This window comes from Pseudorca crassidens, chromosome 4 (assembly GCF_039906515.1).
Source record: "Pseudorca crassidens isolate mPseCra1 chromosome 4, mPseCra1.hap1, whole genome shotgun sequence".
Taxonomy (NCBI): domain Eukaryota; kingdom Metazoa; phylum Chordata; class Mammalia; order Artiodactyla; family Delphinidae; genus Pseudorca; species Pseudorca crassidens.
Window position 1 is genome coordinate 72,811,516 of NC_090299.1, and position 18,542 is coordinate 72,830,057.

Below are 18,542 nucleotides of genomic sequence, written 5' to 3' on the forward strand. Positions count from 1 at the left end.
CCGGATTCTCCTGTTTGCTTCCGCATTAAATCTATTGTGATTTCACATGTCATGTAGCCTCTGGAAAACTTCGTTGTATACTTGTAAGAGAATGAGCATGAAAATGGCAAATAACAGCCTAGTGTTTATGAAAGGAGTTTTGACCTTGCAGATTCCTAGAAGGGCCTTTGGGACGCCCAGGAAGCTCCAGATAACACTTTGAGAACTGCTGCTTTGCCAGAAGCTTGGCCTGTATTCGATGAATATTTTCTGCATCCTTGAGGAAGTACAATTTTGTCCCTTTATTTGAGAAGCTGTTTTGTAAATATAACATTTATTAAGCTGATTTTATAGTTCCATGAAGATTTTTGGTCTTACACAGCAAATCCACATATTAACTGATGCTGTTTGCCAAAAATGTAAGCATTTTAAAAATGTAGTTTCTAGAAATACCTTTTGAAAAATAATTTCTTGAAGTTTTTGAGAACTGTACTCGTTTTCTATTTTGTTGTGTTTTTCTGTATTTTTTTAAAAAACCAAGAGTCTGTCAGTGTTTTCAATAAACTCAAAGTAGGGTGTAATGCTAATTATCTGTAACAAATAGTATTTTTTGGCACAATTAAGTTAAATTTAAGTTTTAATAGAAAATAAAAGCTCCTTCAGGATGTTGATATTTTTAAATGTCTTTTTTCCCCATGGATGCTCCCTTTATAATAGTTATATTTTTAATACACCATAGATGCTCTATTTTGTAGAATTTAATTATGGTTTAATATTTGCCTTTTGTTTGTGCTACTCTTCCAGTCACTTTGCCATTAGACGTGAGCTTGTAGAGATTAATTCCTTTACAAGTTATTTGTAAAAATATTGATATTTCTATCAGAGACGTTTTTGTCTAACATAGAATTTTTGTTTTCCATAGGCTTTTAGATTATAATAGGATTAAGAGATCTTAATAAAGATAAAATAGTTCACCCATTTTATAGTTAATGTAAAATTATCTTTTTTACTTTTTAGATGTGGAGTATGCTGATAACTATTTTTGTTGCTTTAAGTTTAGTGACCATATCACCTTCTAACATATTTTTTCTTTAAAATTACTTCCATTCCTTTTTGCACCTTTGTGATTAATTATTTTACTTTATTAAGAAATAGTTTTATAGTAGTCTACATTCTGTTTTTTTTAAAAGGGTACATGGTAGATGATGTATATGTATATATAGTATTTAAAATATTGATACATAGAAAAGCATGTGGTGGAAGGTAATATTTAAAGATTTTTATAAAACTTTTTGTACTCAGTTTTTTTGTGCAGAATTTACTTACGAGCTTGATGACTTGACAGTAGAAATTGGTGAGACATAAGGAAAGTGATCAGGCTGTCAATTTGTAACATGCTAGTGTTGATGAAATTTGTCATTTACAAGTGAGAAATAGGAAGCATAGTTCACGTAGTTCTTCTGCTGTGCTTTTTTCTTTCATTTGAACTGAATAGAGAAGTGATAGGTAGTAACTATATGTATTAGCTCTTGCTCCATAACAAATTACTGTAGAACATAGTGGCTTAAAACAACATACATTTATTATTGAACAGTGTTTGTGGGTTAGGAATGTGGGGACAGCTTAGCTGGTCCTCTGCTTCAAGTTCTTTCAGAGGCTTTGAGATGGTCATCTCAAAGGCTTGACTAAGAAAAGATTTCTGTTCAAGTTCACTGACCTCTTTGTTGAAAAGATTCACTTCCTCTCCAACAAGGTAGCTGGCTTCATCAGAGCATGAATGCTGAGAACACAGTAGAGGAAACCAGCAAAATAGAAGTCACTCTCTTTTGTAACCTAGTCACGGAAGTGACATCCCATCATTTTGGCTGTATTTCGCTGTTAGAAATAAGTCATTATATCTAGACCACACTCAAGGGGAGGATATAAATACCAGAGGTATAAAAAGACATGAATACCAGGAGGCAGGGATCAATGGAAGCCATGTCAGAGATTGCTATCACCTAACTCTTTTTTGCCATAGCTGTATAAAATAATGATGCGATACATTGAGAATGCGTTCATAGATAATTTTTATTCATTTATCTTTTGAGTACAGAGCCTCTATTAACTTTGTGGGAGTTTTTGAAATATAGATGAGTTCCTTTTGATATGATGTTTTGCTGGTCTGCTGTCTTTCTGTTTCTTTGCATCAATTCCTTCAGTCCCTAAATAGGATTTTAGGTCCCCCCCACCCCTATGCTTCTTTACGTTTACAAGTACTTATTACATACTGGAATTAATTAAATCCTATTCTCTTTCTTTTGAAGATGCCAGATAGTATAGGCTGTCATACAGCTGTACTGTTTTACTTAAGAATGTCACATGCTTTGTTTGTTTCATAAGAATTTGAAATGGAATTTATGTTACGTGTTTTGAATATTGAGGTGCTCAGCAATGCAATTAGTAGAGAAGTTTGGATGTAATCCAGTGATTCGCAAAGTATGGTCTCTGGTCGGCAACATCATCATCTCCTTGTTTGGAATGCAAATTCTCTGCCTCACTCCAGACCTACTGAATCAGAAATTCTAGGGGCGGGGCCCAGCAATCTGTGTTTTAACAAATTCTTGAGGTGATTCTGATGGCCACTGAAGTTTCAAAACCACTAATCTATTCATTCCCTTTAGAACTTCAATATTACTTTTCCAAAAACTTTTGGCCTGTAATAGAAATCTTGCTTTTACTATTGTATGCAAAACTTCCCAGGAAAACAAACATTTTTTCCCTACTCATTTTACAGATAAAGGATACAAAAAAGAAACACAGTACGTGCTTTGTGTTATTTCAAGCCTGTTGGCTGGGCAGCATGTATGTTGGCCAGGACAGGTGCGATTGTTGAGGGAGACAGGACGGGGAATTTTGAGATGCATTTTCTTTTTCATTACACTGTTTCTTTTGTTAACAAAAGTCAAATACCAAACGGTGATTATTTTAGATGAAAATTGTGTTGGTTTAACATTATATCACATATTAAATTTTCTTAGTAGCATTTTGAAAATACATTTGCTAATTGTCAAAGAATGGATTGTATAATGTTTCGTCAACTTTTAAGTTCTGTTTCAGTGAACACTTACCAATAAAGATTTGCATTGAATTATCTTAGATGAAATATGGGTCTCACAAGAAGGACCCTTTATAAGTTCTCATGCCAGCTTTCTGATGTGTAGACAGTTTTTGGAAAGACATCTATATCTGTCTATCTATGTTGCATAATTTTTGTGTTCTTAATTCTTTTCAGTTGATTTTTTAAAAATCTGTCCTATGATACTACTGTAGTAAGATTAAAATTTAAAGCAAAATGTTTGTAATTTTAACTACCTTCGTAGCATACTTAATAGTTTGGTTATATTCTTTTATTTTTATGTTTTGTGAAAGTTTGATAAATGTTTTTGAGGACTAAATTTTGAGAGGTCTGACTAGTATTTTCTTACTTCACATGAATTCACATTGTAGTTAGCTGAAGTGATGCATGTTGCTCGTGTATTGACTTAGGTAAAGTTATTAGGATTACAGAGTGGGTTGCTGAAGTTGGTATGGTTTTTTATCTTACACACCTAGGACAATAGTCATTCATTTAAATAGTCATGTATTTAAATGTGAAAACTAGGTCACATAGTGAAGTCCAGTAGTGCTCTAAAAAAATCTATACTTTTCTAAAGAAAATCAAGTAATAGTAGACATTAAGAACATTTAATATGCTCTGCCTTCCTTGATTTCCCATTTAGTTTGGTGTCTGGGACTCTGCTAGTTTGTATTGTTTGCTGGATTCTTTTAGCTTAGTAATATAGGAAGCAGCAAGGTACCTCAGGATGGATGAGAATTACCATGAAGTGTAGCTCATTTTAGTAGACTTGTGGATGCCTAATGATTTTTGAAACATGATGGCTGCCTTATATATCTTTTTCAATCTTCTTGGTTTTTGTAAGTTTAGCGTATCCTTTTATTGCACGGGTGGTAAAATAAGGTGCTTCATTCTCCATTTTAAGGCCATTTGCTGCTTTAAGATCTTTTTGTATAAACCTCTTATTCTGGTAAAACATGCACAGAAAAAGTTTAAATAAATTATTGGCAGATGTTTCATTGACAAGCAAACACTTGAAAGCAGTTTTTTTCATTATTTTTTCCTATGCATTTAGTTAATGAATTAGATTACTTTTTCCTCTTTGGGAATAGTTTTGATGCAGTTTTTAAGATTGGATTTAGTAAACCATTCTGACTTTGTTGAAGTTATTATGGTATAAAATTTTCCTTGAAAAAGTTATTTGTTTTTTAAATTTTTCTACTTAGAAATGTCATTTTTCTTCAAACAAACTTATAATTTGCATGACACATAAATTTTAAATTAGGGTTTATAGGCACATTTGACCAATGTAAATTGAGAATGTTTATTCATAGCTTATTTCTTAAAGTTTAATAATGTGTGCCAATGAGTGAGAGTCACTCAAATTAGTATTTACTGACTTCTATAGAAGTAGACTTAGTGTGCCCTAGGGGTTTATATATATGAATTGGCTATACCCCCTATCCTCCCACAAGTCAAGGGAAGTAATAACCTTTCCACACTCCTGTCAACAACAGTAAAACAATTCACACTAACACTTGAACCTCCCTCGTAGCTTTACTAAAGTGAATATCCATCATCTTCCAAGTTACCTTGCACTACCTGCAGTATTTAAGAGCCCATTGATCACTTTCCCTATTAAACTGTTAAAATAACAAGATCAGATGTTGATTATCAAACTTAGTGTTAATTTCATGGAGTTTGATATTTGTGTATGCACAAGTGTGCTTTTTTAACTGATGTCTCGCTTCGTTTGTGATTACAACTAGTGGGGGAAACCTTGTTATGAAGTTGTTAGACTGGGATTTCATCAGGAAGTCTGATGTTACATTTGAATTGTTGGTCCTCTGCAAGAAAACAGAATGCTGCTTTTGACGGAATAAGCCAGGACAATGAGGCGAGGGGTTTTATTTCAAGGTTTTCTTTGGTGATGGCATAAATACATAACAGGTTATGAAATCCAATTACTATATTAAATTTCATCACTTGTTTTTTAGGTATTCCAATAACTGTACCACCTCCAGGTAAAACTTTTTTTCATGTTTTCTCCATCATTGTTAATAAACATGAAATTTCAAGCTTACAGTTACAGGAGGGACAGTGTTGATGTGGTTAGAATGTGGAATAGGCTATTGGGATTTCAAGGTCCTATTTTCAGCTCTGCCTTTGCTTCATTCGAGTTTTGATTAAGATATTTAGTTTTCTTATACTTGTCTTACCCATTTCTGTAGAAATAGACATTCTGAGAAAGTTTTTACCATATCAATTTATTAAAGAAAACAGTATAGGATTAAAAATAAAATTTTTATTAAAAATTGTTTTTTCAGACCAATGAATTTTTTATGTATGATGAAGTGACTGCAAGAGAAGAGAAAGATCATTTATCTTGACTTTATCATGGTTTCTGATTTTTTTATTTTTACCCTGCTGGCATAACTCAATGTTGTGAGAAAGTATGTTCTGAACCACACAGATAGGTTGACAGCTGGACAGATGGTTGTTCATAGAGCAATGATTACATTGTTCATTGTTGTAAGGATATGATCAATAGGAGTTTATATGTGGCCCAGTGTTTTTTACATTTTTTTTCAGTTCTTTTTAAATTTTTTTATTTTTTGGTAGTGTGATACAAATATGATAGCAAGTGTATTTTTACTGAGTTCAGTATTAAAAGTCAAGAAGTATAAAGAGAATGAGAGGTGACAGTGCTTGGAAGGGTGGGTCTAAATTCAAAATGACCTTGATAAATAGAAAATAGTGGAGTTTAGATAGCATGGGATAGTATACATATTTAGATGTGGGATAGAGAGTCACTGATTATGAATATGGCTGAAAAAGACTTACTAGGGAAAGTCATAAAGGAATCATTGGTGTGTCTTTATAGGTTAAAAAGAAGTGATTGTAAGGCTATATAAAGTAGGATTGTGACTCTAGGACTAAGGTAGTAATTGCTAAATTTTACACTGCTAAGATGCTTAATAGAGGAGAACCTAAAAACTGGACACAGTGAAGATGAGCATGGTGAATTTGAAACAGCTTGAAGCAGGGCTAAAAATGGATTTAAATGGACTTTTGAGAAGGGTTAGGAGAACTGGGGTTCATTTTTACCTAGAATACTAAAAAGGAGGCTTAGTGGAAGTGTTTTCAAACATGTATTTCAATGGATTGCTTTTTGTCCTCATGCAGATCAGCATATGAATTGTAGTGAGAGAGATTCGAATTATATAATTTAATGTGCTTCCTAATAGGGTTATTAAAGCTTGGCAGGAATTGGTGTCTTAAGGAATTGGTATCATAAGTTGTAGAATCTTCAAGTCTTGTTGGGATATTTTATTGCCTATCTGAATTTGAAAGTGCAGAGTAGATTTAACTGTTAAGGCCCCTTGTAGCCATACTCTGTGGTATTTCATTTAGGTTTTGTGAATTACTCACAATGCAGACCTCATGATATAAAGGTGCAAATTATTTCATTTCTAAACTAATTTAAAAACTATATTATGTGCTTTTCTTTATAAATTAGTTCTTTAGGGTTGTGCTATTTAAAACGTATTTTATGATGGATGTTCTCAGCCTTAAGCATTTATATATTTACTGGTAAGATTTTATTTATAAATTATACATTTTAAGGAAATTTATATACATCTAAACTCTCAAAATATTTTTTGAAAGAGGTAAATGCTATTTTATTTGCTTCTCTTCTAAAATACTTAAAATATATCTGGTGGCAACACTACTACTGTTTTATATATGGAAAAGGTAAGGCATTGAGATTAACTTTCTCACACTCACAAAATGGGCTGTGTGTGGTGCTGAAAATAAGACCGGGTGTCCTGACTCCCAGTTTGTGCTCTGTGTATTAGACCAGACTGTTCATTTAAAGTTATATTCCTCCAAAAATCTGTTCATAAATTTAAGCTCCACTTTTTTTCTGTCCATTATAACATAGAGAAGCACGTCATATCCCCAGAGAAATTTAGTGACACACAGCAACCTTAACTCTTGGCATTAAGTGTACATTCTGTTAACTTTTTTTATCTTATGATTGAATGTTTCAGGTTTTCCTCCTCCACCAGGCGCTCCACCTCCGTCTCTTATACCAACAATAGAAAGGTAATCAGTATGGGTACTGTAAACTTTATCATTGATAGGCTTCTGACAGAAGAATCATATGTATCTTGGTAATATTTTCAAAAGTTTAATTTTATAAACAATAGTACCTGCCTTTTAATTCATAAGTCTAGATCTGTATTAGTTACTTTTATATAAGATGTTGGACCTATAGCCTAATAACAAAACAGGACAAAGAAAACTAAATGATAGTATTTTGAAATACCTTGCTTTGATTTACGATACTCTTATTAAAGAAACCCCTAGATTGTAAAATCTTGGCTGTAGTCAAGTTTTGTGGGGTGTACAAACAGATGACTAGTAATCATGAATAATGCATGTCTGTTTTAGGATTAAGTAAGGATAACTATTTTCAGGGACCACAGTAAAGCAAAGCTGCCTTATTCCTTGCTACCCAGTGCAACTCAGCTTCCACAAAGGAAGATTGGATCCCTTCTGCGTGGCAGTAGCCTTATTTTTTATACCCTGCTTTTATGGTTTATGTTATTTGGAATGCTGTGGTAAAGAACATTTACCTCATGGATGGCAATACCATGTTTAACCCCATAGGTTTTGGAATCACACTAACCTGGTTCAAATTTGGCTTCAGAATTTCCCAGCTTTGTGTTCTTAGGCAAGGTTCAAAACTATTCATTGAGACTCAGATTCCTCTTTTACCAAATGGGGGGTTGATAGAGTTGTGAAGATTAAAACAGCTAGTGAATATAAAGCATCAGCACCATTCTTTGCAGATAGAAATAACTAATAAATGGTAGCTATTATTATTTCCTCTTAAGTGGCAAATAAACTCTATAAAAAATACTGTATTTCTGAAAAAGTGATTTAAACTATATAAAAAGAAAAATTGTGAGAACTTTACATCAATAACATCAAACCAAGCATATGATTTTCAAACGAAATGATAAAACTCGGTGAAGTGTGACTTGTGAGACCATAGGATTTAATTTTAAGTTCTTGTTAAACATATATTTGTTTTCACAATCAAAATGTTAAAAAGTAGTATTTGTTGATTCTATCAGTAGCGCTGAATTTCTGATTTTTAATTATTAAAGTCAGTTTTTTAAGGCAAAATTTTAACTAAAGTCTGAAATACTTTGTTAGCCTCGAAGTTTCTGTTACTTATTGTGAGTCAGGCTGAATTGATTGGATTACTCATGTTAATACTAACAAGCTATATTTTCTTTACAAGTAGGTGTTAGGTTTTGAGGTTAAACAGCCTGTGTTTTTAAGTATTAAAAAATAAAGTTACAGAATTACAGGTACCATTATATGGTGATTAAAAGTCATAATTCTGCTTTATGTTTTGCATTTGCACCTAATTATTAAAATTCAGAACTTCCTTGCAACACATAAAAATATATTTTTCTTCGACAGTGGACATTCCTCTGGTTATGATAGTCGTTCTGCACGTGCTTTTCCATATGGCAATGGTAAGTGTTATTTTTTAATTGCCCAGATTCAGTTTGAATCAGTAAAGTACTTAAGTACTTTTAAAACAATAGAAACATACTTCCATTGTTTAAAGTACTATCTTACAGAGCAATTAAAAAATATTTACTACAGGAATAACTAGGTCTTACATATATTCCAGGTCACTTAACAGAATACTTTTCATTTCTTTACCAGCCATACTTTTAAAAATTAACAAATGGTGACACAACAGGGATATTTGTCCCTTGCCTTTTCCCAAAAGGATTTAGGATTTGTCACCAAATTGTCGATCTTCACTGTCCATAATCTTTTTTGTTTCTTAACTCACGGTATCTGACTAACCTCTTTCTCATCTTTCCCCCTCACTGGTTTATCTTTTCTTCTAGATCATTTGGCAGGTTCTCCTTCATGTTCACTCTTGACAACTTTATCCCTTCTAAGGCCTTCTGATACCACTTTCTGCTTAGATTTCTTGATCCATTCATTTATTTTAAAAGAGCTGTGCATTGTACTAGGTTTTAAGGATACAGTAAACTAGACATAGGTTTGCTTGCCTTCAACAAATTATAAGCTAGTGAGGAAACAACCAGGTGACAGAAGAGGGTATCATAGGAGCATGATGGAGGGGTCTCCCACTCCACTGGAGTGGGGTGTAGATGATTTGGGGTTCAAATCATGTTCAGAAACATGGGGGTGTGAGAGAGTGTGGTAGGCTTTATGAACTGAATGAAGTGTGGTGTGGTTGGAGAGTAGAGAATACGATGAACATCTAGAGATGAGATAAGAAATGGTGCGGGGCATTACAGCCATGCTGTAGAGTTTAGACCTTAGTCAGAGGGCTGTGAGGAGCCATTTAGTTTTATGCTGATTTGCATAATTGTTAGGTTTACATTTGAATAGCGTCCATTCTGGCTACTTACTGTGAGGAGATTGGGGATTTGTAGGGTGGGAGAAAGGTGGGAAGGGCAGAGATGCCTGCTTGATCGGGAGAACAAGAAGCTGTTAGAGTAATCCAGGGGAAGAAATTTATAGTCCTGAATTCAGCGGATACCATGGGGGATGGAGAAAATTAGTGGTTCCAAAGGCATTTAAGGAGTAGAATTTGTAAGGCTTGGTGAGAGATCAGATATTTGTATCAGTCATATACTTTCAGTTAACCTTCTAGGTTTCTGTGTCAGGGTTTTGTACTGTCCTTCAGACCCACCTTGTTCAAAGCCACATATTCCATTCATTCACATCAAAAGGTAGTCTTTCTGTTATTTGTTTCAGTGGTTATGTCACATTTTTTCCCCTGGGCTCCCAGGAAGTCATACTCTTTGGGTTGGAATCTTGCTTCCCCCTCTCATTATTTATGTGACTTTTGTAGATCTTTAACCATTAAATGGAGAGCATGATTCTTCCTCATAAGATCAGAGAGAATACATTGAAGCATGTTAGTCCTGCCATTTAATAAACACTCAAATATTAGCTGTTACTTTTCTGATTATCCCCATCTCCAACAAGCTCCAAGTTCCTTCCCTTTTCTGCACTTGGAGGCGGTTATTTTTCACATCTGTTAATTGAAGTTTGAATATAAAGGACTCAGCACAGTACCTGTAATATGTACATACTCGATAAGCATTACTTATAAAATTAATTAAAATTTACTTTTACCTTTTTTATGGCACTTAACATTTTCTGCTTTGTCATTAAATTCCTGTATATTTGTTTCAGTACAGATGAACTTGAGGAATAGCCCATATCAGAAAGAATAAGACTTTATTCTTGAGATTACCTGCTCAGTTTCCTTGTGGAAGATTTCATTTTTAAAAAACTGGCTAATCATTTAACTTTTTCTCAAAGTAATACATGCACATTTTTAATAAAAAAGCAAGAGTTTTCTGCTCACTCTTTACCACCCCCTCAGAGATGAGCGGTTTTCCCCCCTTTAATGAGGATGTCTTTAGTACTAACAATGATAAAGCATAGCACAAGAATTAAATAGAGGAAAGTTAGGTTTCTTTATTCCAGTCAAACAAAGCCTTGGGATGAAGATGATAAATACTACTTCCTCTTTATCGGTAATTCTGTTTTACCTTTGTTTATTTTAGAATTTTGTAGTTCATCCTCAGATACTACTAAACTAAGTAACTGTAGATGGAAAACAATGATTTTTCTTGATGTGCATATTAAGATTGTGCTTACAAAGTAATACCTAGTTTAAAAGTAATCTTTGCAGGAATATTGAAGAACTGCAGAGACAGACATTTTTAATGGTTTTTAGTTCTTTTGATGGTCTGCATGGCATTTCTACATAGGCTTATCACCCTATTTCTTGATTATATAACTTTAGATACCATCTGTTATCTTCTTATTGTGATGGATATATATTTTACTCACTTACCATCATTACTCCTCTCCTATTCCCCTGAAGTGAAATTATATTACTCTCTTTCTTCCTCTTTTTATTTATATACCTACCCTCTGTTTCATGCACCATCAGTTTCTACTACTGTGTCTTTCCAAGCCTTCACCTCTTTTTCCACCTCTGCCTCCCTGCTTTGATCAGCTGTACTTCTAACATTCTGTCTTGTAACCAAAATTATCTGTGCCCTGACAAATATTTTATTCTAAAAGCTAAACAGTAAACCATAGTCACATTATTATGACTGTGTAAATATTCTGTACTATACCGATAATTATAGTCAAGCCCCTCAAAGAAGAAATTTTCTATGGCAAATACATTAAAAGTATCATTTTTTTTAACACTTCATCAACTGTGCAAAGTCATACCACATTTTAATTGGGTTCATATTTGAACCATGAGTTTCTCTACCTCAAGTATACAAAGATATTCTTTAATACATTTTTCCCCAAAAAAAGTTTTCAAATTTCTTTTTCCTGTGTAAGTTCTTAAGCCATCTGGAATTAATTTTTGCCTACGTTATGAAGTAAAGATGTAATTGTCCCAGTGTTACTTGTTTATCCTTCCTGAGGGATCTACAGTGTCATCTCTCCATTCGTGTATCAAGTTTCCCTGCATGCATGGATCTGTTTCTTACCTTTCTAGACTATTCATTTGGTTAATTTAACTGTCCCTGTGCTAATAATGCCACACTACCTTAATTTTGAGTTCTTTAGTAAATCTGATACCTGGTTCAGCGAAATCTATCTACCTTATTCTGCTTCAGAAGTATTTTGGGGCCATTGCTCTTATATATCTATTTTAGAATCAACTTTGCAAATTCCATGAAAAACTCTGTTGATTTTTATTAATAATTAACGCTTATATTATGCATACAGTATGACAAACACTGTTAACTCATGTAATCCTCACAGTCTTATAAAGCAGGCATAGTGTTACGACCCTCATTTTATGGACTAGGGAATTTAAGAACAGCCAGATTAAGGCCATTTTCCCAATGTCACACAATAAGTGGCAGAGGCAGGCTTTGAAACCTTGTAGCCTTGCTCCAGAGTCCTTTCTCTTACTATACCATGTTATTTGTTACATTGATGCTCTAGAACAATTTGTAGGAATTCATACCTTACAACATTGTGTTAATGTATGAACAAGTACTCTCCATGTAGGGAGGTGTTCTTTAATGTGTTTCAGCTGAGTGCTATAATTGTCTCCATACACTTCTTGCACATCTTTGGTTAGATTTAGTCATAGGTACCTATTTTTTGTTCTTATAAATGGTATATTCATTTAAGCTCCATGTACTGTTTGTGTTTGCTTGTATTTAGAAATATAATTGGTTTTTGTTTTATTTATATGTATATTTATTGATCAATATATATGTTGATCTTGTAGCCTGTTACCTGTTGAACTCTCACTATAATTTGTCTGTGAATTCTCTTCAGGCAGTATCATCTGCAATTCCTTCCGTTTCAGATTCTTATTCCTCACCTCCCCCCGCCCCCAACCCCCTTTTTTTGGTCTTATTGTTCTGGCTAGGATCTCCATGTAATATTGAAGTACTGAAGGTGGAGTTCTTGTCTGGGGATACCCCCCCTTTTTTTTTAAAGGAAATGCTTTTATATTTATACTACTAGATTTTTACTCTTAGGTTTTTGATAAAACCCTATGTCAGTATAAGGAAAATCTCTTCTTGTTTTCCAAGGGCTTTTAAACTGTGAACGGATATTGAGCTTTATGAGATGCTTTCTGAGTTGATCATACTGTTTTCCTTCTCTGTTAAATGTGGCAGATTTCTAAATTTTTCTAATATTGAGCCACCTTTTATTTGCTGAGGTAAACCTAACTTGGTCATGATTGATTTTACCTTTTTATTTTTAAAAATAAACACTGACTTATTTAGGATTTTGACAACTAAGTTCATATGTAAGATTGTTCTGTGATTCTCCTTTATTTGTACTGTCCTTAACTGGTTTTAGTATTAAGGTTATACAAGCCACATGGGATAAGTTAGGCAATAATCTTTTTTTCCTATTCTCTGGAAGTTTGTATATTATTAGAGTGATCTGTAGTAAAAGTCACCTGTAAAAGCCATCTGGTCTTGTGGGAAGGTTTTAAATTACGGGTTTAATGTCTTTAATAATTATGGTACTAGTCAAGATTTCTTTTCACTCTTGAGTTACTTAATGTGTTGGTCTAAAGTATATAATATTCTCTGTATTGTTTAATCTCTGCAACATCTGTAGTTGTAGTCCCTTATTGGTTCTGATCATTTTTATGAGGTCTCTTTTTTCTTAATCCTGTCAAAAGATTATCATGTTTTATTCATCTAGTCTTTAAAAACCAACTTTTAGCTTTGTTTATTGTATGGTAGTTTTCTATTTACTTGATTTCTACTTTTATCTTTATTATCTCCCTTCTGTTAGATTTTTCTATTTTTTCCTAGGTTCATAAGTTGAAAGCTTAATTCATTCACTTTCCATCTTTTCTAATGTAGTGTTTTTTAAGATTAATTTCCCTCCAGAACAGTTTTCATTTCTAGACTTTTGATATATTGGGTTTTTGTTTATGTTCGGTTTTTAAATTATTTTAAATTTATGACTTTTTTGACCCTTGAGTTATCAGAAGTGTGTTTTAAATTTGATATATATGGAGATTATTTTCCCATAATTTTTAATTTTTACTTCTAATTTAAATTGTATGGTGGTCGGAGAACATGGTGTCTATTACACTTATCCTTTGAAAGTACATAGTATATTTTTATAAATGTTTCATATGGGTGAGAAGAATGAGTATTCTTTACCTGCCCTGGGCAGTATTCTATGTTATGTCCATTAAATCAACTTTGTTAGCGGTATTTTGCTCGGTCCTCATATATCTATAGTGATTTTTTTGTTTGCTTGAAGTGTCAGTAATGGAAAGAGTATGTTAATCTCCCACGATCATGGTGGATTTTTCTATTTCTACCTGTATTCTGTTAGTTTTTACTCCGTAAAAAGTAAGGCAATGGTGTTAGATATTTGGAAGTTTAATTTGTTCTGTCTTCTTGGTCAGTTGCATCCTCCACCTTCAAGTAGTCATCCTTTCTTCCCGGAGTAATCCTTTTTGTATGAGTCTGCTTTAATACAGCTACTCATATGGAAATTGGGGGATATTAGTATTTTATTTTATTACTATTTTATTAGTATTTTATTTTATTAGTATTTTCCTTTTTTTCTCCCATTCTTTTACTTTCAACCATTTTGTGTGTTTTTTATGTCTCTTATCTTCAGCATTTAGGTAGAATTTTTAAAAGTACAAATCAATAATCTCTGTCACTTAACTGATTAATTAATTCAGTGTCTTTTGTATTGTGATTTTTGAGCTATTCACACTTGTCTCCCATACCCCCATTCTTTCTAGTTCTGTTTTGAATTGACTGAATTTTTCAGGTGATTTTTTAAAAATTCTATTTTTCCCTACATTGTTTTGAAATAATATACTTATTTCTGTTTTTTAGTGGTTACTCTTGAAATGTAATATGCATATATCTGGTAGAAGTTTTTTTTGGTGAACTCTGTTGTTTATAACTTTCGCTTATTTTTGTTTATGAATGCCTTTGTTTTAATCTTATTCTTGAAATATAATTTTGAGTACATATTTCTAGGTTGTTACTTTCTTTCAGCACTTTGAAGATGTCCTTATGTATTCTGGTTTATATTTTTGATGTATTGGGAAGTTTGTGGTGTATCTAATTCTCATTTGCTGTTCACCTTGCAAAATGAAGAGTCTATATGTTAGATCTTTAAGGTTTGTTTCTGGGTATTTACCCAGACTGTGGGTATTCACCATATGTTATTTCTCTGTTCTATATATAAAATAATTTTTTTTAATCTAGTGAAGCATTTTTGTGGGATATTTACTTTTTTTGGTCTTCTTTGTTTTTTAGGTACCATAACTTTTGTTTTTAATTATTATTATTTTTTCTCTGTAGTTGCCTTTCCCCACCTTCCTGGTTCTGCTCCTTCATGGCCTAGTCTTGTGGACACCAGTAAGCAATGGGACTATTACTCAAGAAGAGAGAAAGACCGAGATAGAGACAGAGACAGAGACCGAGAACGAGATCGTGATCGAGACAGAGAAAGAGAACGCACCAGAGAGAGAGAGAGGGAGCGTGATCATAGTCCCACGCCTAGTGTTTTCAACAGGTATGTTCAGCGTGCAGTAATTTGTACACCTGTATTTTATATGCACTTTAGAATTTATATTCAGTGCCAGGATGGAAGATCCACTACAATTGGGAAAGGATTGCTTGAAGAGTAGTTAGGATAGCCATTTTAAAAGCATCAAGGCTGTTTATTCATAAGGACTTCCCACTACCTAAAGCAGCAGTCTTCAAATTTGTTTGTTCATTTCTTCCTTAAAACAATTTTGAAAATGTCGTACTCCCTCACATATTTTTATCTTGACATCAAAAATTTTTCACCTTAAGTATAAATAGTTGGCTATATAGATATAATTTCCAGTCTGTTATAAATCTCACAATTTTAAAATAAAGTTATCATTACTCTATTATATATCCATTGGATTAAGAATACTATAGTGATTTGCTGAACATCATTATCCATTTTTAAAAAATACATAAACAAGCTCTGTAACAGGTGGAAATTCTGCGTTTCTTTTTGTGCTTGAATTCTTACTTCTGAGCCATGTCCCCCAAAGAATTTTATTCTAATGCAAAATATTTTTTTTCTTGAAAGTTTTTTTAATTGATCCATCCTATCAGTCTTCCCTGCAACATACCTATGTAAGTTAAAATGTATTAAAAAATTAATGATCATAAGATTAAGTATTTAAAAATTTTTTGATTTTAGTTGTTTATTTTTATATATAAATATAATACAAATTCTGAAAAATAATTTAACATAACTACATTCTTTAATGTGATGGAAGCGCTTCTTCCCATCCCTAAATAATATTTGTATCCATGAATGAATGTTACTACTGTTAGGGGAAAAAAGGCTTTGCCATTGATTATATTTCTTTCTTTCTTTCTTTTTTTAATATATAAATGTAAGCATTGAGAAACCTTGTTCACATAAAATATGTAAATAAGAATTGATGGAATTTTGTTGCGGTTCTGTCACTAAGTTATTTGAGCACTTTAAGATTTAGTGATATGTCAAAATTACACAGCTAACCTGTCATGAAAAGTTACTTTTAAGAATCTATTACCTCATGGCTCAGTTTTCTTAAAAGCAGATAGTTGGAAACCACCTGATTGTTACTTGGTGAAATTGTTTTCTACGGCTGCTACAATAAAAGTACCATAGACTGGTTAGCCTAGAACAACAGAAATTTACTCTCACAGGTCTGGAGGCTAGAGGTCTGATATCAAGGTGGCAGCAGGTTTAGTTCCTTTTTGTAGGCTTTGAGACAATTTGTTCCCCGCCTCTCTTGTAACTTCTGGTGGTTGTTAGCAATCCTTGGTATCCCTTGGTTTGTAGATGATGCTTCACTCCAATCTGTGTCTGTCTTCACACAGCATTCTCCTCTCTGTGTCTGTGTACAAATTTCCCTATTTTTATAAGGGTAACAGTCTTTGGATTAGGGTGCAGCCAAATCCAGTCAGACCTCGTCTTGCCTTGATGATTACATCTGCAAAGACCCTGTTTCCAAAGTCTTTAGTTTTCTCAGTTTCTTGGAAGAACACCAAAAGGGCTTTACCAAGACTTATCAGAAGACTACCAATTATACTTAATACTCTTTATTTTAGAGGTACCCTGTTCAACTTAATATGCTTAGAAAGGGTTAGGAAAATGGAAATATATCTTCTCCAAAATGTCTGTAAAAATGAAACACCTTTATGTGTATTTGATATTTATTTTCATGCACACCTGGAGCTGCAAATTTCCCCCACTCCATTTATGGAAAATAGCTACCAAATAACTTAACTGGTAAAAGACAGCTCCTATTGTCAAGCCAGCAGCCACATCACACCCAATTTCTATGGGAAAAAAGTCTGACTTCATTTTTCTGTTCAGTTAAATGAGTTTAATCCATATTTCCTGTCTAAGTCTAAGATAAAATAGTCACAGAATTCAAAATAAGGTGCTGCCTCCGCAGCACTTTCTTTTGCTTTCCTTCAGAAGGAATTTTTGGTTTTGTTTTTTTACTAGTTCAGGGAAAATTCTTATGACTCCACACTACTCTACACGATATCTGACGTTAGAACATCCCAGGACACAGGCCAAAATATTCCATTTCTTTCTTCATACTTTGTAGCAGACAGATGTATAAGAGAGAAAGGCCTAAAGCCCTATAGAAGCTTTATGGTTCTTTGAATAAAATAGGTCTTACTGACACTAATATTTTAAATTAGATCTTGTTGATGCCATGATGGTTTTTATACCCTGAGCCAATAATGTACTGTAGTAAAATTGGTGAAAAGAATGCCTTTCTTTTGTAAAAGGCCAGGAACGTGATGGAGGAGAGGTTAGCCAGAGAAGTGGCATATGTGTTACCTACAGGTGTATCATTAGGCAGTTCATGTTCAGGAAAGAATAAATATGGAAGTTGGGGACCTAGAAGTTGATTCCCTAAAACTTTCTGTGCCATTGGAAAGAATTCATTTATTGCTAGCATAAAGAATAAAGTCAAAATTCTTTTTATGATCCGTAAGTCACAAATTCAGTGCACCTTTCTATATTTTAACCCTGGTTCTCTCCCAAGGCAATATACTGCATGCTCTAGCTACACTGAACTACTTGCTCTTCTGGAAAGCCTCATAGTTTAGCACTTCCCTTCTTCATGTTATTCCTGTCCTCTCTGCCTCACAAACTTTCACTGATTCTTCAAGGTTCAGCTCGTATTTGTCTTCTGTGAGCAACTCTGAACCTGAAAGAAAGAATTAATTATTCCTTCACATGCTCCCTAAGCATTTTGTGTATCTTCTTTAAAGCATGTCTTTCTCTTTCAGGGTGTTGACTATCATTTTTCATCTCTGTATCCTCAGCACTTTGTACAGTAATGCCTGGAACATAATGAATGTGTCAGTGAATAAAATGACTTAACACGTATCAGGGAGGAGGGTGAATACAATAGAGAAAAAACAATCTTTAAAACTGTTGGTGAAACTGTGTTAGCCAGATAGGTTTTGAAATGGATAAAAATCAACCCTTATATCAAAGCGTTAATTTGGGCATCTTTCTAATTAACATATCCATTTAGGTACCTTCACAATGTAGAATGAAATAAGTTAAAGATAACTTTTTTTTGTTATCAGCTATTTTTATGGATAAGATAAATGTAAGGTACACAGTTTTCTGATTTTGCTGGATGAGATGAAGTAATATATCAGTTCAAGATGTGAGCATATGCTTGATTCAGACAGCATTTGTTTTGTTAGATGTGATCATGTAATCATATACTTCTTAGTCCAGAATGGTCCTTAGGGGTTATCCAGTCTAAATTCTGATTTGTCAGATGAGGAAATGGAAGCATAGAGAAATTAAAGCAACACTAGAG

At 33.3% G+C, this 18,542-nt stretch overlaps 1 protein-coding gene across 35 annotated transcripts in view; it reads left to right on the top strand.

Annotated features, from left to right (window-relative positions):
- FIP1L1 (factor interacting with PAPOLA and CPSF1) overlaps positions 1-18,542 on the top strand; it is a 64,942-nt gene that overhangs the window by 41,186 nt on the left and 5,214 nt on the right. For 18 of the 35 annotated variants that reach the window (XM_067735967.1, XM_067735974.1, XM_067735965.1 and 15 more), the window contains 4 exons: positions 5,074-5,100; positions 7,132-7,186; positions 8,579-8,634; positions 15,010-15,223. In XM_067735967.1, the coding sequence (XP_067592068.1) occupies positions 5,074-5,100; positions 7,132-7,186; positions 8,579-8,634; positions 15,010-15,223 (352 nt within the window). The remainder of the gene's footprint in view (positions 1-5,073; positions 5,101-7,131; positions 7,187-8,578; positions 8,635-15,009; positions 15,224-18,542) is intronic. The other 17 variants (XM_067735977.1, XM_067735986.1, XM_067735970.1 and 14 more) reach the window with 4 other exon arrangements.